Source organism: Colossoma macropomum, unplaced genomic scaffold (assembly GCF_904425465.1).
Source record: "Colossoma macropomum unplaced genomic scaffold, Colossoma_macropomum, whole genome shotgun sequence".
Lineage (NCBI taxonomy): Eukaryota > Metazoa > Chordata > Actinopteri > Characiformes > Serrasalmidae > Colossoma > Colossoma macropomum.
In genome coordinates, this window is record NW_023494788.1 from 18,234,657 (window position 1) to 18,260,349 (window position 25,693).

At 34.7% G+C, this 25,693-nt stretch overlaps 1 protein-coding gene across 1 annotated transcript; it reads right to left on the minus strand.

Annotated features, from left to right (window-relative positions):
• Positions 1 to 20,376: 20,376 nt before the first annotated feature.
• LOC118806533 lies at positions 20,377 to 24,237 on the minus strand. Its single transcript, XM_036567962.1, has 5 exons — positions 24,154 to 24,237; positions 23,698 to 24,045; positions 23,024 to 23,356; positions 21,858 to 21,901; positions 20,377 to 20,526 (listed from the first exon to the last, which is right to left on the minus strand). Exons 1-5 carry the CDS (start codon positions 24,197 to 24,199, stop codon positions 20,377 to 20,379), a joined length of 921 nt encoding a protein of 306 aa, XP_036423855.1. The 5' UTR covers positions 24,200 to 24,237.
• Between the last annotated feature and the right edge of the window lie 1,456 nt (positions 24,238 to 25,693).

Consider the following 25,693-nt stretch of genomic DNA (forward strand, 5'->3'; position numbering starts at 1 on the left):
TGTGGTGCTATCACTGCTCCTTCTCTTTCTCCCTGTTTTCTTCATTTCTAATGTACCCCTGTTTTAACCCTTTATTCAGTAAAACATGCAAAAAGTCTACTTTTCAAACTATTGGTACACTGTAAACTAAATATTACAGATTCTTGAGCTGTAATAGAGAGATAAAGAATAAGCAACAGAGAATAATAGAAATCATTTTCAATAAGAAAAACAAATAATAAAAATAATAATAATAATAAAAAAAAATCTGTTCTCCAGAGCAGTCTATGGTTTTCAGGACCAAAGGGAGCAACATAGTTATGTTTCAAGACCAAAGACAGAGACACAATGTAAATAAAACCTAAATGTACAGTTATATACCATATAGAATATAAAGACACTGATCGTCTGCTTAATTAAAAAAAATAATAATAATTACACTCAATGGTCATTTTAAGAGTTAACTTATTCACTTTATAGATGTACAATTACAAACTATATCTTATCTATTGTGATGATTCTGTGGTCAGCAGTTCTCATTTATCATTGGTCAGTTTCCTCATTTATCATTGGACCAGATATTATTTGGGTGCTGGATCATTCTCAGCCCAGCAGTGACACTTTCAAATCAAAATTGTTGGTGTATTTAAAAGTAATGTAAATGTTCACTAGGTGTCAGTACACTATAAGATACAGTACAGGTACATTTTTGTTGAAATGCACCCTCAAAGGTACTACAGTGGTCTTAAGGTCCAATTGTGTAGCTTCAATGGGTTTTAGATATACATTCAATTTATGAGGGCAAAAGTTAATTATGGTAGTTTTTTATAACCTACAGTTTTAGGAAAGAAAAGTGAAATAAGAAGCCCTGGAGTGATGACAGTGTGCATGATATCAATTCAACTTACTACAATCTAACTCACATTTAACGTCTAATCAGGCTTTAATTTACTTAAACCAACTAGTGCCTGTTTAGTGAAATCGTAGTGGTTTAGCAGCCAAAAAATATGCAAGCTTCATTCACTGTCATGAAAGGAAAGTAAACTAATAATTAGAATGATGAACAGCAGCATTTGTGCTTCTCACTTGAGAGTAAACTATGTCTTCATGCTGTTCTCCATGTTCTCTCTTTCTTCTGCTTCTGGTTTTCTTCTTTTTGAAGGGGGCATAATTCAGAATCTCAGCATTACGGTCCTGTTGGAGTGAACATTAAAAGTGAGGACACATCCTTATTGATGCTTTTTGATATAACATCTACTCCTCTCACTCAACCATACAAAGAAGAACATGGTCCTATGTAGCTTCATGTAAATATACAAATCCTGAGTGGCCAGACATTCTGAATGTTGACCTTGGCCAGATACTACCAGATGTACTGTTACAGCATGAAAGGGTAGCTGTATAAAGAGTACCTGGTTGGTGGTGTTCTCTATTACAGAACCCTGCTGAAGCTGCTCTGTAGAGGAAAATAAAAGACAGAGACCATCACTGGATCAGTGAACGTTACCTCAGTTACATTTAGTCTGGTTACAGTAGAGGATACATCTAATTATAGTTTTAAAGAATAAAACTCAGTTATATAATGTTAATGAACACCAACTCACCACCACAGTGACCACAGTTTCTCCACTAACTCCCAGAGCAACCATGAGTGAAATCAGTAAGGAACTCCCAGACCACCCTGTAGGACAAACAGAGCAAGAAGTAACTGATGAAAGTGAGTAACTGTGCATTTGCTTAAAAAAATGTTTAAATAAAATAAATAAATAAATGTAAGAATGTTCTAAAAAAAATCTCAAAGCCAGCGATGTTACAAGCTTTAGTTTGTCCTTTTCATGAAAAAAAAAATCCTTTAAATGAAATGTCAGTGGGACAAAAACTTATACCAGCCTTCATCTCTCCAACAATGTTAAATATGTAAAAATAGGATTTTCAGTGGTTTATCAAACTATTTAGACCCTCCTCTGAGTGTTGTAACCATATTGAAACTGATTCTTAAAGCAAGCCTAGAGAAAAAGAAAAACAATAAAATTCATGCAGTGCTCATAATGATATTATTATTATTATTATTATTATTATTATTATTATTATTAGTAGTAGTAGTAGTAGTAGTAGTAGCAGTATGGTAGTAGGTTGTTAACAATAGTTTATAGTCACATAATTTATATTGCATTAATAAATGCTGCCACTTAATTTATTAATAATTAGTGATGATCAAATAAATAAAGTATAGTAATGAAGAATTTGTAATAGGGATTCAATTAATGATTAATAATATTTAAACAGTACATATTTACCACTTAAATGACAAAGTATGTAATGTCACTAATTAATGGTTAATAGTTAAAATGGTACATTTATTAATGCATCTGTAACATAATAATTACATAACTATTAGCGTCATTAACAAACTAATAGATATTTATTAAGTTGTTGGTTATTAAGGTCTGATATTTGAGCAGCTTTTGAAATAAATGTAATGTAAGAAAAATCATTCTACAGGCATCACTGCCAATGACTGAATAACGGATGTTTAAGCAATTTATTTAAATAATATATTGAACATTGTCATTTTTTTAATTTAAAAAGTACACTGTAAAAAAATAACTGTTTGTTTTTAACTTGCATGAACTGCAGAAAACAGGGCTGGTATCCTTTTCTGATAACTTAATATTAGAAGTTTAATTAAGTGATATGTTTAAGGCAGTCTGGTTACTAACTCTTTAATGTTAAAACACAGATTTTTTTTTTCACAGTGCTTTAAAAAGCTCACTCAGTTCTACTGCTGTTCCGTTCCCAAAAATGATCTTCCCACAAGCAGCCACAGCGCAAAATGTTTTGGGTAGAACTTTAGAGTTTGTACCTCACACTTTCCTGGCTAATGCCTCAAAATCTGCGACTGTAGAAGAAAGTGTTATCAAATATTAATTCAACAGAGGGGGGAAAAATAAGTGATTACCTGATACAGCTAAATATGTTCCACTGGTAAATGTAATCACATTCACCTGAGATGTTCCACAGAAGTACATTCCTTCATCATCTTTTAGAAGCTCGTGAAATAGTCAGAGAAACTGTGTTTTTGGTTCTCTCTAGTTTGAAGGCAGAGTTTTTGAATGGTGGAAAAACTATGGCACCCATAACTTTTCCTGTCATCCCAACCTGCTGAGGCAGCTGTCTTGCTGTTTGCTTGTACCAAACAAAGAGGATTCCAGAGTTTTCTTCAAGTGAGCACTGAAGAGTAACAGCTTTACCAGGCTCAACAAAGACAAGATGCATAGTTTGTGCCGGATCTGCAAAGATGCATAAATAAATGATTTTAAAAAAATCATTAAAAAAGGAATAAACATATTATGTACAGCATAAAATTAAAACATTAAAAAAAATATTTGTGTTATTGAAAAAATTGCAACAATGATAAGGTTTGAATGTCTGAGTTGGTTTTAAAAAGCTTACTCGTGTTGCAGACACATCAGAATCAGAATCCAGACTTGAGCCGCATCCATGATAGAAATTTTGATAGAGCAGAATGTTCAACTGTTCAAAACCCAATGACAGAAGCTCAGTGTACCTGAAGCCAGTTGGGCTCAAAGCATATTCACTCACTGCTGAAGCATCACAGGTTCATGTTAAATTTCCATCTACCTGCTTTGTGACATCATTTGGCCACCAGAAGTCAGCGATGAAGAGAGCAACTAAAAAACCTCAAGCAGAAGTTTTACTTCATAGATGCATAATTTAACTGAGAAGTTCTTATGATCCCAGCCTGTATCTGAAGACCACATCTTTGATATTATTATGCATTAATATGATATGTTTAAAATTGTATTTTATTTAACATCTATTGGGAGTTTTAATGTCTTGTTCTTTGTTCAACCCAAATTAGACACTTCAGATTGGTTTATACACTGTGCACTAAGCTTTACTCAACATATATCAGAACACAATTGGAGGTTTATTACATTATTTATTGCAGTAATGCACAATGACATTTCAGCATGAAACATGCATTTCGGTAGCCTAGAACATTTTCTTTTCTTTTTCTTTCATTTTTCCATCTTCTTCTACACATCCTTCCAGACTCATGGAGTTGTCTTCTCACAGTGGGTGGATGGAAAGAAACACCTGTGGATTCTTTCAGATCTGAATCAGTGGAGTTTGGTTTTCTCCTCTCTCTCAAAGATAAAAACTTCTGTTTATCTAATGGAGGAGTTTTGGTGTTTACCAGGTTTTGCAGGTGTTTATTAGGAGCTCCATTTTCTTTGTAGCTTTTAATCTTTTTTGAACTTCAAATTTTAAAACTCCTTTTTCACACATATTTTCTTTTATTTTCTCCTTCATTATGTAAGTGGATCATCTGATCACCGACGAACAGCATCATCTGATTGATGTTCTTTTTAATGGCCTTCACAACATTACTTTAACAGTAGATTCACAGTGGACTGTTTTTCAAATGAGTAACAGAATAGTGCTGTGGATAAAAATGGTAAGTATGAACACAAACTCAAAAAAACATGTATATATATATATATATATATATATATATATATATATATATATATATATATATATATATATATATATTCAAGGAATTCCTAACCAGTTTATTACTTGGCAGAGAATTAATAAAATCAAAGTATAAAGAAAAAAGTAAAAAGTGTAAACATTTCTTTTTACAAAATTTGAAATGTAAAAAGCAAAAACTTAATGAAATAAATGTCTAAATATGTAAAGACATGCACAAAACAGCAGCAGAGAAAATATAAACTACTAAACACAAAGAGATTCATTTATCAGTTAATCTAAAGCAGGGGTGTCAAACTCAACCACTGAAAGGGCCATATTAAAAAATCTCAGCAAATCCATGGACCAGCTGTGGTTTTATTTCATTTTTACTTAATATTTCTTCCATGACCCCAATGGGCATTGTTGATTCAAAATGTGCCAAAACTGCAATAGCAAAATAGGCATTTAATAAAAAGATAATTCTAAATAAAAATAAATTATTTTAGAGTTTTTAAACCTGCCTATTTGCTTGAACACCAGGCATCTTTTATTTTTATGTAACCACTGTCCCATAGATTGTTGTAGGGGAAAGGGGGTCAGAACACACACTATGTTGCAGTGCATGCTGGGGACTGTAGTGCATCTCAGAGTAAAACAGGCTAATAAGAATAGAAAATTAAAATCATTTCGTGAGCCGAGTAGGACTGTGTCACGGGCCTGACTTAGCCCACGGGCCTTGTGTTTGACACATGGGGCCTAAAGCAAGGTTTACACTTATACATGCACTGAGGCCTTCTGGTGCACATGGCATATATATACTTGCAGAATCTGGTCAACAATAAATTGATTAATATTTAATTAATTCTATTTAATTTTGAATGTTTGTAGTGGTCTGGCCATGAGAAGCTTATTTTTTCAGGCATTTTCAGACACAAACAGTGAACGGATATTTGGTAGCACTTAAGTTTATAAGGGTATTATAATGGCCTTGTGAAATGCTTTTTAAGCTTCATCAAAGCAGAAGACAGTGATTGACAAGCTGTTTGTTACTACACTATTAAACACAAGTTCAGGTGAAATAACATTTTTCAGAGCACCACTCTGATTGTGTATTATACTATGTATTCTATTGTACATAATTTTAAGTGTTCATTGTTATGGCCTAATTAAACTTTATCAGGCAAGTAGCTGCACTAATTGACTGTCCATTACTGTGATGAAAAATATACATCTACATTACAAATATACATATACATTACAAAGAAAATTTAAAATGCTTTATTGTCCCTAGTTATTGCTTAATAATGCAGTAATTAGCAGTAAGTTAATTGCCCAGTACTGCCTTGATAATGCTTGATAAGGCTGTACAACGTTGTTGTACTGTAATGTCCTTCTCTTCTGAATTGTTATTGCAACTTTTTCCTCTGTATTTAATAAAAATTGTTAGCAATATAAGCTTGTCAACATTAACAATGTAGGCCAAAAAAGCTCCTTATCAAGGCTATCGGAATCAAATGCTGACAATATACACAATGTAAAGGTGATTCATACTCAATCATTTGCATAAAACATACAACATCAGGGTAATGAAGCGAGCTCACAAAATTACAGCTGACCCCTCCCATCCTGGACATCACCTCTTCCAGGGACTCCCCTCAGGTAGAAGATTCAGGGTCACCAAAACCAGCACAGCCAGACATGATAACAGCTTTTTCCAAGAGCTGTAGTGCTCACAAACACAGTGGACACATCGATCTTTAAATATAACTGAACCTAACAAACATCCTTACTATATTACAGTAGAACTCCATCTGTAACATGATGCTTATTTGCATAACTGTACTGTATAAATGTTTTTTACAGATGTTCATATCAGTCTGTAATATTCTGTATATGACAGTTATTATATTGTATGTGTAATGTTTGACCAGTAAGCAGACGCTCGCGGATATAAAACACAAAAGAAATTTTACTTGGGGATTCTGGCAAGTATAACATCGTCAAAAAACAGGCATGGGTCAGTTCAAAAGTAAACAACAGAAGACACAAGGCGACCATAACCGACAAGGGAAAAAACAGAGCAAAGTCCAAAATACATGCGAATAGTCAAAACCGAAAATCCAAGAAACCAGGCAACAGTACAGAAGGGCAAATCCAAAAACAGAGTCAACGAGAAAAAGGGTAAGCAAACGGTCACACACGATAAATCACAACAGGAAGAACGCTCAGTCGTTTCACAATGGAAAGCAATACCTCGCAACGAACCTAACTATAGCCTGGGCTAAAATACTAGCTAGGTAAGTCATATGACATAAACCCACAGGTGAAAATCATTAATACTCAGGCGAACTTGAGCGGTGATAGGCCGCTGATGACCTTTCCGGAGTCACATGAGTATGCGGAGGATTCTGGGAATTGTAGTTCATTGGTTGACTAGCCAAATGCGTGACAGTATGTCTATCAGACTTGCATATGTATAGATATTCATATCTGTATATGTACAGAAATTCACACATCTATTTAGCTCCTTTCACATCATCTATTTTCTATTCTTCATTCTGTTTTTATCTTATTTGTTCATCAGATAAATACTTGTTAAAAGTCGTTGTGCTCGTCTGGTCTGTTCAGTGTGTTACATGTCATACATTGTGATTCTGCTGGGCAAATTCCTCATATGTGTAACAAACTTGGCAAAATGGAGTGATTTTGATTCTAATCTCAAGGTTTCAGCACAGTGCATCATTACTAATGCAATTATTAGTGAATTATTAGTACATAATATGAAATTAAAATCTAACTATTATTTATTAAATTCTCTTTCTACTTTACTTTCATTTTTCAAAAACTTTTCCATGAGGTGTGACCTACACAAACAAATAAACATGAAAAAATATGGATTGTTTTAAACTTTGTATTGTATCATGATGTGTGTAAGATGTTAGGGACATTGTGGGTGGGGTTAGCTTCGATTCTTACTGGGGCTCCTCCTTCACCACTGTGAGACATTTACCAATCATATTTTGCTCTCTCTCTCTCTCTCTCTCTCTCTCTCTCTCTCTCTCTCTCTCTCACTCACTCTCTCTCTTTCTCTCTCTCTCTTTCTCTCTCTCTCTCTTTCTCTCTCTCCCTTTCTTTCTCTCTCTCTCTTGCTCTCATTCGCTCCACCCCTCTTGCTCACTCACACTTCCCCTTTCTCTCATCTCTCTCTCTCTTAATCACTACATTCCATCCTCCCCTTCTCTCGCTCTCTTGCTCTCTCTCTCTCTCTCTCTCTCTCTCTCTCTCTCTCTCTCTCTCTCTCTCTCTCCTCTCTCTTGCTGTGTCATAACAAGTAAATTATTTTTTCCTGGAACTGATGTTTAATGAATCATTAATTGTGAAAAAAAAAAGTCTCAATATAAAAGATAACATATCCAATAGTTTGTAGACACCTGCTTAGGGTTTCTTCTCAAATCAATCTGTATTAATAGGGGATTTATCCTCCTTTGTTGCAGTAACATCCTCTACTCTTCTGTGAAGGCTTTACACTAGATGCTGGAACATTGCTTTGAAGATTTGATTGCATTCAGCTGCAAGAGCATTAGTGAGGTCAGGTACTGATTTTGGATGGTCAGTTCTGGATCACTCAGCTCATCCCAAAGGTATTGGATTGAGCTCCATCACTCCAGAGAACACAACTCCACTGCTTCACAGCCTAATGCTATTGGGGTTTTATACCCCTCTAGCTGACCTTTGGCATCAGGCATGGTAACCGGCTTGTGTGTGGCTGCTCCAGGGTGTCCTTTTGTATTGGCAGTGCTTTGCTTTGAAGACAATACAAGCTATTTGTATATGATAATGTAAGAGTTTGAACACACCTCTGTCAGCCTTTTAGTTAAATTTAAAGTAGCTGAATTCACTCATTAGATGAAATATCTGAATACTTTTGGTCATTCAGTGCCAGATTTACTAATATATTTGCATTGCCATTGATGCATTGTGTGTGCTGCAGGTGCACAGAAGCTTTTTTGCACATGCACATGAGGGCTCCACTGAGCTTCAGATGTTAACAAACCTAACTTTATGAATATGCATTTCAGGGATTGACACTGTTGAGGCACAAATACTGCATAAAAACCTATGCAGCTCAATGAATCAGAGTGATTTATGAACTTCAACTGGACCAAAAATTTTAAACTGGGTGCAATTCCTTTGCAAATGCAGAGAAGACAGATATGAACTATATACACTATATGGCAGTTTCATAGAATTTCACCTCTTCCAGAAGTCAGTTTCTGCTCTGCTAAATCTGCCCCAGTCAAATGCAAGTGCTATTATAGTGAAATGGAAGCATTTAGGAGCAACAATAGCTCAGCCACGAAATAGCATACCATGCAAACTCAGAGCAGGTTTTCCAAGTGCTGAAGTGCATAGCACGTAAACATCGCCTATCCCCTGTTGCATCACTCACTACAGAGTTTCAAATGGCCTCTGCAAACACCACCACAAGAACCGTGCATCAGGAACTTCATAAAATGGGTTTCCATGGTCAAGCAGCTGCATACATGTCCAAAATCATTAAGCACAATGCCAGGCATCAGCTAAAGTGGTGTAAAACATGCCGCCACTGCACTGTCTCCAGGGTGATGAATCATGCTTCACTATCTGGCAGTCTGAAAGACACATCTTGGCCTGGCGGATTCCAGGAGAACACTACCTACCAGAAAGCATAGTGCCAATAGTAAAGTTAGGTGGAGGAGGAATAATGGTCTGAAGCTATTTTTTAGGGTTTGAGAAGGGCCGTAAAGACAAGGTTCAACATGTGGTGTGGAGGAACTCCAGTAGCCTACGTAGAGCCCTGATCTTAACCCCACTAAACACCTTTAGAATAAGTACAAACGTCGATCGCAAGCCAGGCCTTCTCACCCAAAATCAGTGCCTGACCTCACAAAGGCTCTTTAGACAGAATGGGCACAAATTCCCATAGAAACACTCAAATCTTGTGGAAAGACGTCCAAGAAGAGTGGAAGTTATTTAAGCTACAAAGTGGGGGAAAACTCCATATTAATGTCCATGGTTTTGGAATGGGATCTCCAAGAAGCTCATATAGGTGTGATGACCAGGTAACAACATACTTTTGGTCATATAGTATATGTACTTCTTTGGTAGGTTTCATTTTTCCTGTGATTTTCCAAACTGCTCATCTTTTAGCCACCTCTTCCATCAGAATGTTAAGATCTTCTACAGAGAATTTCATCTTTGAATCAAGTAGCTGAGTTTCTGCAGCTAAATCTAAGCACATTCCACAGGCTTTGCAGGCTGTTTGTTAGTGTTCACCATTCTACTGTAATACTGTGCTAAATTTGAGTTGAATGCAAGTACATTTCACAAAACAAGTACATACACATTAAATATCCACAGTGCATAGCATGCATGATAATGATGTGTTTGTGTATATTTTCAAACTCAGTCTTTGACGTGTCAGTGGACGCCTCTGCTTGTAGGTGCTGTTTAGGCTGTTGGTGGTTTTTGCAGCTCTGCTCTTCTCCTCTATGCCTCACTCCTTCACCTACTGCACTGCTATCACTGCAGACAACTGTGACCACTTCTGATCAGGTTTCTCAGAAAAACAACCCCCCTCTGACTTGTCAAAGTTTCCACAGGATGCTCAGCTATAGCTGTGTGTCACAGGACACATGGCAGCTATTTTCAAATACCACATTAAAATATTAAACATCTACATACAGTATAAAGGTACAGTGTCTTAATACTGTCTACATCATTGTAAATGAAGAGAAATTATTTCTCCAGCAGATTTTCACCATTAATATTTCACTTCAGCAAAAGTAGAAATTTATTTTTTTTAGATTATTTTTTTCAGTTCAAATACTAGAATTCATTAGTCATACAAATAGTTTCCTTTAACATATCGTGAAAAGTGATGTTGCAACAAAGTACTGATGTTATACTAATGCGATCCCTTTTTATTCTTAAAAATCTGATTTTTTAATTATTCTTGCTTGTTTTTTTTTACATGCAAAGTCAAATGTTGTACATTAAATGTGTTCATTGATAATGTATATATGTATGTAGGTGCATATATACACTGAAAGCTAATTAATTAAAAAATAAAACAGTCTGTATATTTATTTCCCCTCACTGTAACATCGAAAATGGCTTCATATATTAAAAAGAACAATACAATGTATTAAAAATACGGCCCGTTAAGGTTTCTGAATATCGTCCACATCTGGCCTCTACTGTGCATAGTACAGTCTGAACTGGCATCTGTGGATGATTTGAGGAACATTGTTCTTAGTCAGTTTGTTATTTAATGATGCATTTTTTGGTGAGCTTCAATCCACCTTTGCTCTTGAAGGACCAGGCCTTTTTCCTTGATGCTCCTTTTACTCCCAAGCATGAATGCATTTAGTGCTTAAGATGTTTCTTGAATGCTCATTGCTCATCTGTAAACCTTTTTGGAATGTTTTGCAGGAATTGCAAACTGAGCGTATTTACATATTTACAAAACACACAAACACACACACACATTACCTCAGCCGCTTATTTGCATTACCTTACAGGAGCCTGTCCCAGCTATCACTGGGCAGAATGTTAGAAAAAACAATTAGGTAAAATTAAGTTAAATAAAAAATATATACATAATAAGTTAAGAGTAAAATATCATGTCTTTGTACAACTTTTATGTAAATAGAAGTGGATTTTTTTTTCTTCGTTTTTGTAATTGGGTTTGAATGTTTTATGCAGCCCAAACATGCAAATAGTAAAGGCCTAAAATGTACAAAAAAGGATTTGTCCTTTTTGTGTGTTCTAAAGTGTCAAATGTGTTGATTAATTTGTCTGTGCATGTTTTTGTCCTTACATTATTCTAATAACATTTCTTTATTCTACTGTGTGTAAATGTATCAGATCATTATGGTTGGTGACACTTGACTTATTAACTGCATTTTAACTTCTTCCTTTTGCTCTGTTTTCTTTCCACCTTAAGCGTCTCTGGTGTGTAATCAGGTGTGAAATCTAAAAGCTCACAGTTAGCAGAGGACAGTACGGTGTGAGATCTCACAGTTTACCCATTAAAAAACCACATTGATACTTCCACACTGCTCACATACTGTGTGAATTTTCCAGACTGTCTGACACACTGACTTCTGTATAAAGAGAGAGAAGCTGCTGCATTAAAATGAAATAAAAAATATAGTGTGCTGATCTAGTGTGGTGCTAGTGAAATTTATCAAGTTACTCCAAAATACATACAGCTATTTTGGAGGTGAAGTTATATGTTCTTCCTACCAGTCTGCAAGATATCTAAGATTTTTTTCAAAGCAAGAAATACTTATTTTTTATTCTACTATCATCTCTTTTACAAGCAATAGTTGTACATAATTGTCCTGGCAGTAAATACCAGTGGTGTAAAAAGAAGAAATGTGGGTATACTATAAATCTGCCTACATACACTATATGGACAAAAGTATTGGGACACCCACACATTACAGCTACAGGAGCTTTTATGTCATCCCATTCTAAATCCATAACCGTAAAATTGAGCTGGTCCCCCTTTGCAGCTATAACAGCTTCCACTCTTCTGGGAAGCTTTCTACAATTTTGGAGTGTGACTGTGGGAGTTTTTGTCCATTGATCCAGAAGAACATTTGTGAGGTCAGACACTGGTGTTGAACGAGAGGGCCTGGCTCACAATCTCTGTTCTAGTTCATCCCAAAGGTGTTTGATGAGGTTGAGCTCAGGGCTCTGTGTGGGCGAATCAAATTCTTCCCCATCAAACTCACCCAGCCATGACTTTATGGACCTTGCTTTGAGCACTGGGGCTCAGTCATGCTGGAACAGAAAAGGGGCTTCCCTAAACTTTTCCTACAAAGTTGGACGCATACAATTGTCCAAAATCTCTTGGTCTGTTTAGGCATTAAGATTTCCCTTCACTGGAACTAAGGGGCCCAGACCAACCCGGGAAAACAACCCCATAGCTCCTCCTCCACCAAACTTTACAGTTGGCACAATGCAGTCAGGCAGGTAACGTTTTCCTGGCATTTGCCAAACCCAGACTTGTCCATCAGACTGGCAGATAGAGAAGCGTGATTCATCACTCCACAGAATGCATTGCCAATGCTCCAGAATCCAGTGGCGGCGTGCTTTACACACTCCATCTGACGCTTGCCATTGTGCCTGATGATGTAAGGCTTGCATACAGCTACTCGACCTTGGAAACGTATGCCATGAAACTCCTAGTGCACAGTTTTTGTGCTGAAGTTGATGCCAGAGGAGGTTTGGAAAGGTTAGGAGTTATTGAGTCAACAGAGTCAATCAGCACTCGGCAACCTGCTCTGTAACTTCACGTGGTCTGGCAATTCATAGCTGAGTTGCTGTGGTTCGTAAATGCTTCCACTTGTCAGTAATGACACTCACAGTTGATCATGGAATATCTAAGAGAAATAAATTTCAGGAACTGACTTTTTGCAACACTGACATCCTATAACAGCACCATACAATTCAGGGAGCTCTTTAGAATGATCCATTTATTCACAAATGCTTGTAAACAGACTGCATGGCTAAGTGCTTGATTTTATTCACCTGTGTATGTAACACCTAAATTTAATGATTGAGAGGTGTGTCCCAATACCTCTGTCCACATAAATAACTATATATATATATATATATATATATATATATATATATATATATATATATATATATATGTTTCACACACATACACAGCTCTATGGCTGTATACAGGTATGGCTGAGATATTTTGAAAAGAAATGATGTAAAACACAATACAATGCACAGTACACAATACTGTACACTCATTACTTTATTTGATTTATCTAGCTTGCACTTATACTTACTGGCCACTTTATGATGTCTACCTATTTTGATCCACTATATATGTGTTCAGTTACAGGCTGGATCTCAGTTATCTTTTCTTTTTTTGGTGGACCTGTAGTAGCATTTAAATGCTTGTGGGCATGTATGTTTCTCTTGCTAGGCATTAATAGAGAGTTTATTGATACCTGCTCACCCATCATTTCTTTTAATATCAAGGGGGTCTATAGGGAGTTTGCTCCCCTTTGCTGCAGTAACAGCCTCGACTCTTCTGGAAAGGCTTTAAACTACATGGTCAAACAGTGACATGACTTAGTCAGCAGTGGGTGCACCTTAAAGTGGTGATGCATGTTGTTAAGTTTCTCATGCAGCTTCTGCTGATTCTGATGCTCTACTTTCTATCCAGAGTTATGTCACTCCACCTGTACCGCTCATTCAGCACACACGCACATCCAAACACTTCTCTTAGCTATATATAAATGCACTTAGCCCAATGCACAGTACATCCTCAGTGTCAAAACCGTTTCCTCCTATTTCTCTCATTAGAGAGCACAAGTGAGATTAAAAGAGAGTAAAAGGTTTTATAGAGAGTCTAAAGTTGAATGTTAATGTTTTCTGCTCTGAAAAATGAAGCCAGTGGTTTTCAGCATGGTGGACAGCAACATATTTATATTTCAGGACCATGGACAGAGGTACAAACAAAGCCAACTGTTTTGGGAATGCCCAATGTAGATCTGAACTTCATGTTTCTATTAGCCAACAAAATGTAACATACTGTATGATATGTTTTTAGAAGAGGAGGGTGTGCGTGTCGTTTTGAACATAATTTTGACATTTTATGTTTCAAACCAATATTAAATATAGTTTTCTTTAATGCTTGTATGATATGTAGTTCACTGCATTTTGAAAAAGGTATTATTCATAAGAAAATTATTCATCCTCAATTTAAAACAAGCAGTTATGAAGAAAACCACACAACAATTAAATAAATTTGATTTTTTGATCTTTGGTTTCAAGTTGTCATTGAAACATCACCTGCTGTAGCAATATAAACCATCCAATCAAATAACATGATTAATTGGTCCTCAGCTATTTGTCTGAAGCTGAATCACTAACAAGCGTATATACAGTCGTCTGTAAAGGTGTAAATATCCCAGGTAAAAATATATGTATGTTTTGTTGATTTTATTCATTATGATTTGAAATAGTACACATTTTGTAATATGTTATGTGAAAATCACTAATTATAAATACTTTGATAAAACAGTCAAATGCAAATATTTGGACACTTCCAGTCAAATGATTTTTGTGTTTTGTTCATTCTCTATGTTAAAATATGTTAAAATATAAGTTGAGAAAAGGTCTTTGTACCTTAAAGGTGACTTCTACAGATTTTTATTCATTTATTTTTTTATACATCTCATTGATGCCCAAGTTTAATATATTGTAAACAATAAAACATAATATATTAGATGCCACAATGTGTGTTTTATTTTAACCTAACAAGAAATAAACAGTCACAGATCAAAAGACTGGAGCTCGTTTGAGATGTGAAAAGGCCCAAATCTTCACTCATGATCATCTTAGGAAACTAGCGATGTGAGTGCTGAGCAGCAGCTTTGGAGCTTCTCACTTGAGAGTACACAGCGTCTTCAGGCTGTTCTCTCTTCACTCTCCCACCCTTTGGCTTAATTTTTTCTCTTTGATGTGGATGGCAGCGTTTCTGTGGGAATAAACATCATCATCTACTGAAAAATAGATATAAACTTAAAAAAGGCCAGTTATTGTATTTGCACAAAAAAAAACAAAACTCTTACTATTAAATAACAGTATTTGCTGGGCTACTTCAAGTCTTATGAATGTCAGAAAGCTTCAGTTTTTCTGCTGTTACTCATTGATTCATTCAGTCATCTTATAATAGTACAGAATGAAGTTTTACAGCATGGAACTGAAAATAAATATTTCGATAAAAGTTTGTCAAATACAGCAATACAGGACAGACTGTGAACTGTATTCCACATACTAATGAATGTTTTATTCATCACTAATTAGAGGCATTAAAAAAAGTTCTAGCATTACAATTTCAAAGCCTTGTTGTGACTTAAAAAAACGTATCTGTATCTATATTGTATTTTCCATTTATCTTTTGGCTTTAAATTGCACTGAACATTAAAATATTTCTAGCTTTCATGGCTGCCCAAAAAATCAAGGAAATGATCTTTACTTTAGAACATGGATCACAAATTGATTGACTGAAAAGTTGTTTAGTCTCTAATTAGAGATGAATAAAACTCTGCTTTAGTAGTAACGGAATTCAGTTTGAAGTATTAGTGATTAATTACACACTACTACATGCCAATTATTCACTAATCAGATGTAAATTTGGATGAAAATTGATACTCAATAATTTGCATAAGGACAGTTATATGCAAAAGTTTGGGCATGCTTGGTCAAGATCAAAGTTTTGTTGCATTTTTTAATTAAAATAAATGAACACGTCCCACATCAGTAGAGCAGAATTACTGGTCATTTGCTTAATACACTGACAATAAACAATTGAGTAAAATATTAACAAAATAAATAAATAAATAAAATGTGATAATTAGAAACTGTGCCCTGAAATTAGCAGAAAATGCCAGATTTACATTTGTTCCTTTTAGAGGATATGTTGACTAATGCTGACTCAGAAAATTAACAAGATTTTGACCAGACTTTAACAAGAATTTGACCGGGGTGTCCAAACTTTTGTATATCAAATATCAGAGTGTTTATCATATTCTCATTTCACGTAACTTGATGACTGTGTGGGATTATCTGTACATTTTATTATCTATACCAACTATCTGAAAAAGAGCTCTACAGAGTAATTTGTTAGTTCAGCTGTAAACAGAGCACTGAGAACAGAAATGGGCAGATTTGTCGCTCGTTGAAACTAAAATGCAATTTAAGAGTAAGTGCATAAAGAGTACCTGTCTGGTGGTCCTCTCACTCACAGCCCCCTCCTGAACTTTCTCTGCAGAGAAGATAAAATGTCACAATTACTTTCAGATACAGTTTAATGAGGCTAAACATATAAGTAAGTATTAATATTATTTCCTGTTTTTTCTCTAATAAAATGTTCAGCTGTATCTCATAATGAACACTTACCACCAGTGCGGTGTTCAGATTTTCTCAGTTTATGAATTAAAATGGTTTGAGCGCAGATTACAGCCACACACACTACTGAGAAAACTGCCAGAGTCAGCATTACAGGATCTACAGAACCTACAGGATCTACAGTATACTGTATACATGAATACAAAGTTCAAGCCACAAAAACTGTTTTCCATCTAGGCTTAAATTTCATGTTTTTTGTAAAAACGTGCTGTGAAATTGTCGCATCATATAGAAACTTGAGTGAGAATTGTTCACAGTGGTGAACAATTTTCAAGCTAGATTCGTTACTCTGAATGGATCATTTCATGATTATCCATAGAAACATATGTCTGTACATTTTTACAGATCACACATGATTGACTGCTTCTTCCACAGCTACCAAAAAGCAGCAAGTTAAACGAGTAAATCATGAAATCCAAAGAAAGTGATAGTGATAAGACAGCATATATTCTAGTAGGTGCAAATATATATATATATATATATATATATATATATATATATATATATATATATATATATATATATACACACACATATTTACACCTTCTAGAATCTCTATCCATGCCTATTTGACCTACTACTTAGTTCAAAAACTATTCTTGGAACACCCTGTTTAAAAAAATAAAATTGAAATGCTTTAAAAAAAAAGAAGCATATACACTTATACATTTACTTATGTAAAAAAAGTCAAAATCTAACTACAGCACCTTTACTAATTAAAGAATTTGTGTACTCCTTCCACCCTTGTGTAACCCCCCTTCCCCCTAAATATAATATAATTTTTAATATTTGCCACTATTTCACCATTATAAACATTACATATAAAAACTCAGAAGACATTTGTAAGTTTCACTGGTGGTTTTGAATAGTAAATAAAATGCCAGTATGTGTTTTGGTGACCCCTGGTTCCTTTCATCACCACTGTAAAGAGTCTGTAAGCTTCTCTAAAGTGAACCACATCAAACCACTCTGAATGACTCTGTTTACTCCTCAGATCAAAATTCTGGATTTCACTATTAAGCTGCAGCATCAGTTTGGGTTCAAAAATATGAATAATGGCTATAGTGCATGGTGAAGTGAAGCAGTGGTCAGTGGTCTCTGGCTATGGTCTCCAACTGAGCCAATGGTTTTTTTTGTCACTTTTTCTGTGTTTGTTTTGGTAACTTTGAAGCCCAAATGCAAACTGTACATAAAGAAAGAAAAATATAAACTATAAACACAATGGAAAGACCCATACTCAACAAAAGGACTTACCCAATTCTACTGCTGTTCCATTGCCAACAATAATCTTCCCACAAGCAGCCACAGCGCAGTAGTAAGTTCCAGTATGGTGGTGGTCGAGGATGTTCTTGGAGAAGTTGTACACAGAGCTGTGTGTAGAAGAGCTGATCTCACACTGACGGCTGCTGCTGTTCTGATGAGTGTAAATGATTTCAGGAAAGGATTGTCCTGCAGCAGCTCTGAACCAGAGCACTCGGAGTTCTGCTGCTCTGACCTCAGAGAGGACCGTGCACTGCAGAGTGACCGACTCTCCTGGAGAAACTGACCCCCATACTGGAGTTTGGAGCACTGATATGTTTAACTGAGGTTGAACTGATTAATATAATAATGACACTGTCAGATTTTAGTGCGTATTGGCTTTTTAATTTTACAATAGGCTGTAATCTATAAACGATTAAGACTGTTTTCAAAATATAGCAATATTGTAGCAATATATACAGTGTACCTTTTTCATAGTTGACATTTTTGTACATGATACATCATCATTATACACATAAGCACAATGTAAACACAAATGCAACACAGTGTCAAACTCACTTCATATGTTCTAAAATACTGAGTGTAAAAAAGTCATACAAACAATTAGAGTTTTCAGTTGTGAAGTTATTCTAAAGATGTCTATGTTAATTATGTAAAAAAACACGAGTTAATAATTACCTGTCACGGCTAAGAATGAGCCCTTAGAAAACGTAATGGAGTTGTCGTCTCCTTTTCCACAGAAGTACATTCCTTCATCAGCTTGATTCATTTGTTCAATACTCTGAGAAAAAAACTCTTTATTTTGAATCTGTTTGATGAAGTTGTGGGCTTTTTTTCCTTTAACTTCACTGCCACCTCCTGAGGTTCCTGTCCTGCTCTTTGTTTGTACCAAACCCAAATGTTTTAATCAGAATTTTTCACAAATTTGCAGTGTAGAGTGACATTTTCTCCGGACTCAGCTGAGACAAATGATTCAGAAAGATATACAGCTTGAGCAGAATCTATAAGATAGAATAAGATCAGAGCTCAGCTGATAAAGAAAACAGTAACAAGAAGCACAAACAGTAAGATAAAAAATAACCAAAAATTAAAATTAATTTAAAATCTTTTTTTGAAGAGCTCATAAACTTACATATCATGTAGAGATGTATAAAGCTTCCCAGCACTGGCTGTGGAGTAGTGGAACTGTGTTCTCTGGAGTTATGGAGCTCCTGCCAGTGCCTTTGGGATGGGTTGGAGTGATCCAGAACTGATCATCCAACATCAGTACCTGACCTCACCGATGCTCTTGTTGATGAATGCAATCAAATTCTCTCAGCAACGTTCCTACATTTAATGTAAGGCTTTCACAGAAGAGTAGATGCTGTCACTGCAGCAAAGAGGGAAGAACTCCCTATTAATACCCTTCATTTCAGAACAAACACTGGATGATCAGATGTGTAGAAACATTTGGACATATACACTAGATCATTTAATGAAGTAGTTATTTATAAAAAAGCCAAAACATTCTAAACTTTATCAGTGGAGAGCTGTGACTATTAGTACAAGCCTTCAATTCAGGCCATGTCAAAACTGCCACTGGAATCAGATTTAGTACCTTTTCCCACAGTGAACCATGTCGCATCAAACCACTCTGAATCACTTTGTTTACATCTCAACAATTGAATTTTAAAGATTTTTTTTTAATATAGGTGAAAATCATGTTTAATCCAAATTGTTGGTAATTTAGAAAAACAGGACAAATTGCAAAAATAACTTCACAAAATTTTCTCAAAATCTCATAAATATCCTAAACCCATATAAAATTGTCCACAATAGTAAAAAAGAACACTCTCAGCCATTAATAAAAATTTTTTGAGCAGTCACAGAATTAAGATAATTAATGAAAAATGAATGTAACATCATTGATGAATATAATATATCTGTAAACGTGATTGTGTATTTGGAGAAGAAGGAGCGGGGCTTATCTTCTTGAACTGTTTTATTCTACATTTTACATCATTTGATCTGGACTAATATCATTTGTAATGAAAATAATTTTAGTTATTGTTTTGTACTTTTACAGTATTCATAGCTCAGTGTATTCTGAAAATGTTATTAATAGTAAAATTATTGGTCCTGAATCTGAAACAAGCAGGATCTGTCATGAAGAATGAAGAGTTATGAAGAGATATGGAGACATTAAAGCAGCACTTGGTGTAGCATTACAAACCATCCAGTCAAAAAAAAAATAATAAATACATATCCAATTGGTCATCAGCTACCTGTCTGATGCTGAACTGCTTACAAGTTTACAGTCATACACAAAAGTTTAGACACTCCAGATAAAATGACACATTTTGTTGATTTTCTTGTATAAATATATGAACACATCAACACAGAACAGAAAAAAAAGCTAAAAGAGGGTGTTCCATTACTTTGCATAGGCCACATTGAATTTATTGATTCCCCCAAAATATTTTAAATTCAGCAACTACATCAAAAAGCAATAAAGGCTAAGACTGACCACCCGCTCTAAAGCTGAGTTCTCACATCATCAGCAGAACGTTTACCTAACAAGAAATAAGCAGTTACAGATAAAAAACTGGAGCTCATTTGAAGCATGAAAAGGTCCAAATCTTCACTCATGATCATCTTAGGAAACTAGCGATGTGAGCGCTGAGCAGCAGCTTTGGAGCTTCCCACTTGAGAGTACACAGTGTCGTTAGGCTTTTCTCTCTTCACTCTCCCAGCTTTGGCTTTCTTCTCTTTATTGTGTTTGGCAGTGTAATGCAGGTTCTCAGTGTTTTGTTCCTGTGGAAATAAACATCACCATTTAATGAAAAATAGATATAAACTTAGACAGTATTTGCTGGGCTACTTGAAGTTACTGAATGAATGTCAAAGAGAATCACTTTTCTATAGAAGATAAAATGTTTTACTCTTTGATTCATGCAATAAATAAATAAATAAATAAATAAATAAATAAATAAATATTATAGGTTCTCCAGCATGAAACAGAACAAAAATGTTTGGGTAAAAGTTGCAGGACAGACTGTGAACTGATTTCGCCCTTCAACAAGACAAAACTTTATTTGAAGGAATTGTGGGTTTATTAATGTTCTTTTCTTAGTTATATAACAAATTAGACATAGTTCATGCATTAAACCTTGTTAATTATGACCCGTATTAGTAAATAACTGGTGGTCTGTTTTGTTAAAATCACTAATTATGGCAGGTTTAGTTGTAGTGATGCATAATAAGTACTTTCATATGAAAATTACCTTTACCCTCTGATTAGTGTAATATCAGTAATATTTTATTCCTTTTAATTTGATCAATTTTAGGCAGTGTCAGGTCTGGAGTTTATTGTGTTGACATTAATAAGTCACTAATATTTCAAGATTTGTTCCATTATAATGTATGTTCATGCATAGTTAATGCATGAATTAGAATTTAAATAAAGTTAAATTTAAAAAAAATAAGTTAAGCAAAATACACATTTGATTGTTAATTTCAGTCTAACAGTATTCCCAACTTGTAGGTCTTTCACTATTAAAAATCTATGAAGTGACAATTACTTGAGTCACAAATTGACAAATTATTCTTAAGTCTCAAATTGAAAATTCTTAAGCACTTTTTAGCCTTGAATTAGTGATGATTACAATCTATGGAACAATTACAAATGTAGAGACTCATTAAACTGTTATTAGCTTTAAACTATTAAAGTCCAGAAAGTATCTGCCACTGTGTAGAGCCTATAGGAAAAAAAAATGCCAATTTTACATTTATAAGATGTGAAATTAGATAATAATTCATGCTTGACAATTTGCATAACAAGATATAGTTAAATAATGACACATTTTATGGTAAAAAATGCAGGAATTTTAGATGTTCCACAAGTTAAAGTCAGAAAGCAAATTGAAATTGAGCACAAATATATGTTCTCTGTAGATGTGTTAACATATTTTCACTTAAATAATCAGCAAAATGTCATGTGACTGTTCAAACCTTTGCACATGACTGATTATCCAAGTGTTTATTGTGCTTCATTATTAAAAGCACTGAGAGCAGATACAGGCACTTGAATAAATTTCAACCATATCAGATTCTCAGTAGAAAAAGAATAAATGTATAAAGAGTACCTGTCTGGTGGTCCTCACACTCACAGCCCCCTCCTGAACTTTCTCTGTAGAGGAGATAAAACTTCACAATCACTTTCAGATACAGTTTAATGGTTTGTAAGCATTACAACTATTTTATATTTTTTTCTGTCAAAATGTTCAGCTGCATCTCATAGTGAACACTTACCGCCAGCTCGGCGTTCAGATTTTCTCAGTTTATGGATTAAAATGGTTTGAGCGCAGATTACAGCCACACACACTGCTGAGAAAACTGCCAGAGTCAGCATTACAGGATCTACAGGAGCTTCTGTAAGACAGGAATTACCAACATACTGTAAACATGAATAGAGAAATTCAAGCCACAAAAACATTTTCCATCTAATGTTTTTTGGTTAAATTTTATGTTTATAAACTATGATTTCCTGATCGTTCTCCACCCCAAGCTGCAGTACTTTTAGTACTTAGTACAGACAGAATTCACAGTGTTGATGACAAGAACCTCATATTTGAAGTGTTTAGTGCCTCTAATAGGTCACTACCCTCCCACCACATAAAAGAAAAAAATCTGACTTAGCCTTTATTTCATCACCAACATTACATTAGTAAAAATGAGTAAAAATTCAGAAACTTGTGTAGTTGGACTGGTGGTCTTGGATAGTAAATAAAAGTGTTGCTGATATTATGACCCCTGGTTCTTATCAGCACCACTGTAAATAAATCTGTGTAAATAATTTTCTCTACAATGAACCGTTTCACTCCATCATTCTGAGTAACTTTGTTTTATGTATATTCATCTCTTATCAAGTGCAGCATCAGCAAAACTATGAATTAATGTCTATACTGTATGAATCATTTATGATCTATGGTCTTACAATACAAGTTACAAAACCTGTTTCTGATACATTTTCTGTTTTCTGTTTTGATGTTGAAGCCCAAACCATTCGTCAGCACTCTAGGTTTCTTTTGTGTTATTTTGTTTGCCTTACAAACTTTAACTTGATGTGAATTGTATATATATATATATATATATACTACACACATGCCTTGTAGGACACGTAAACACTTAATCAGTTCTACAGATGTTTCATTTCCAAAAATCTGAATCCCAAATGCAAACTATAAATAAAAAAAAGAAAATCTAAACAATAAACACTATGGAAAGGCCCATGCTCAACAAAAAGACTTACTCATTTCTACTGTTGTTCCATTCCCAAAAATAATCTTCCCACAAGCAGCGACAGCGCAGTAGTAAGTTCCAGTATGGTGCTGGTTGAGGATGTTCTTGGAGAAGTTGTACACAGAGCTGTGTGTAGAAGAGTTGATCTCACACTGACGGCTGCTGCTGTTCTGATGAGTGTAAATGATTTCAGGAAAGGATTGTCCTGCAGCAGCTCTGAACCAGAGCACTCGGAGTTCTGCTGATCTGATCTCAGAGAGGACCGTGCACTGCAGAGTGACCGACTCTCCCGGAGAAACTGACCCCCGTACTGGAGTTTGGAGCACCAATGTGTTTAACTGCCCTGGAATAAGTAATATAGATTGTGTAAGTATTTGTATTCAATAGTAACAGTGCCATCACAGGGTGAAATCAGTATAATTACAGCATAACAGTAAAATAGTGCATATATTAAGAAGCTAAAGTGTGATTGTAATAAATAATGGACATTTAGTCATAGTATGGATATTTTCGCTAGCAATAGCAATAATGCATGTGATACTCCTCAACTTCCAGCCTGTAAGTATAACCAATTAAAAGGCAGATTTATTTATGTATAACAGTTCATACACAAGAATGATTCAATGTGCTTTAGACTCTGATGAAGTCAAAACTGAAGCAGAAAACAATAAATCAATATATTACCTGTGACCGCTAAGAATGTAGCAGTAGAAAAGTCCAGCGTTTTCTTTCCAGTCTCTCCACAGAAGTACATTCCTTCATCTTCTTTAGTGACACGTTCAATACTGAGAGAAATGCCATTCGCAATTCTGTTGAGTTTAAATCTCGATTTGTCGAATTGATCTGAAATCACGGCCAACTTTCCTTCTAATTGTGATCCCACTTCCAGTGGCGCATGCTCCAGTCTTTGTTTGTACCACATCCTAACATCTTTATTTGAGTTGTCTACAAATGTACAGTTGAGAGTGACCGCTTCACCGGGCTCAGCTGAGATGACCAACGGCTCTGAATTTCTCACTGCTTGAGCAGAATCTGTAAAACAAAGTTCAGTCAATAAAAAAAAAGAAAAACTTGGTTGAACATATTTAAAAACAATAAAAAACAAAAACAATTTTTATATGGTAACTTTATGAAACTTACCTATTTTGTAGAGAAGTAAGATGATAATCACAGCTGGATCCATCATCAGAAAAACAACAGCTACAACTCAAAGGCCAATATTCTAAAGGCTGTAACTGCATAAAGCAGAAACTGCATTTGCTTGCTGGGTTCTTATACTGAACCTCATTGGCTGGTAAAAGTCACATGGTTCTTTCTGTCTGCTTGACTTGATTTGTTTGGCCACAAAACATGCTCTGTGCTCTGTGTAAGCTCTTATCAGTGGTTGTGGTTGTTACTGTCTTAGTCTTTAACAGCCTCCATTATCAGCTCTACAGAGAAGCTGTCATATATGACGATCTCAGAATATCTGCCTGTGAAGGTTTGAAGACCTGATTATTTGCAGAAATAGAGGTGTAGAAGGGTGCTTGGTTTTCATTAGTACAGTAAATCTTCACCCCGTTTTGGAAATTAATATATTACTCTAGACTGCAAAAATTTTGGTTACAAATATTATTATTAACAAAATAAACTTTTAGTTTTCCTCTATACTTAGTTTACTTTCCGCCAGTTTCTTTTGACCCCCTTTTCAATCTTTATTGATTTGGGTTTATTTATTTTATTATTATTCTGTTATATTTAGTTAATAACTTAGACTTTTATAATTACAAAATAATTTAACAGTCCGAGGATTTTTATTGAAAAAAAAATATATAAAATTACTAAAAGATGAGGGACATTCATCATGATTTGTGATACAAACTGACATTGTCAGTAATTTTAATCTGTTTCTTTTGATTGATTCATCACAAAATGTACACACAACTTAAACTGAAGTTTTCAAAATATGCAAAAAAATAAACACACAAACAATTGTGATTTAAAGTTGTGTCTGACAGTGATGATAAGAAGTAAATGGTAAAACCTTATTCTAGTAAGCAAAAAAAAAAAAACAGTTTATAGCAATTTTATTGTTGAATAAAACATTTTCTACAGTTATTCTTGTTTAAAATACTGTTAAATCTATTTAATTGCAAAATGGTTTGATTTGTTTGAAGTGTTTGATTTTTTTTTTTCCAATTTATAATTAAAATCCATTAAAGTAACATATATAATGCTTCAAATGGAAATAAATATAACATCACCAGAGTGGTCTCTAAGTGACCATGTCCATTCATCCATTCAGAACACATTCAGAACAGATTCAGAATACATTCAGAATACATTTCTCAGCATTTATTTGCAAAGTCATAGCATGTAACAAAAAATAGCTTTCACCTTAAAATGTTTGCATCACACACATGTGAACACATCCTCTTCAAAGAATACATTTAAATATATATATATATATATATATATATATATATATATATGTATTCGGCAATTTTTGTGCACGGTCTATTTATTTGCTTAGTTTAACTACCATAACTTTTCTGGAGTCCACATTTTATTTGACTTTTTCTCCAATATGTTAAATTCAGTAAATAAACAGTAACTGTGTGTATAGATTGGTTCTCACTACAACCTGAAACACGTCTTCTACATTCCCATTGAGAGCAAACGATATCAGACACCATCTGAG

Excerpts from the sequence above, each read along its gene's own strand:
- LOC118806533 (XM_036567962.1), bottom strand. The coding sequence starts at position 24,199 with ATGATGGATCCAGCTGTGATTATCATCTTACTTCTCTACAAAATAG. Across the intron at positions 24,046-24,153 it reads CTTACTTCTCTACAAAATAG|ATTCTGCTCAAGCAGTGAGA; the intron begins GTAAGTTTCATA and ends TTTGTTTTACAG. Across the intron at positions 23,357-23,697 it reads TACATTCTTAGCGGTCACAG|GGCAGTTAAACACATTGGTG; the intron begins GTAATATATTGA and ends TACTTATTCCAG.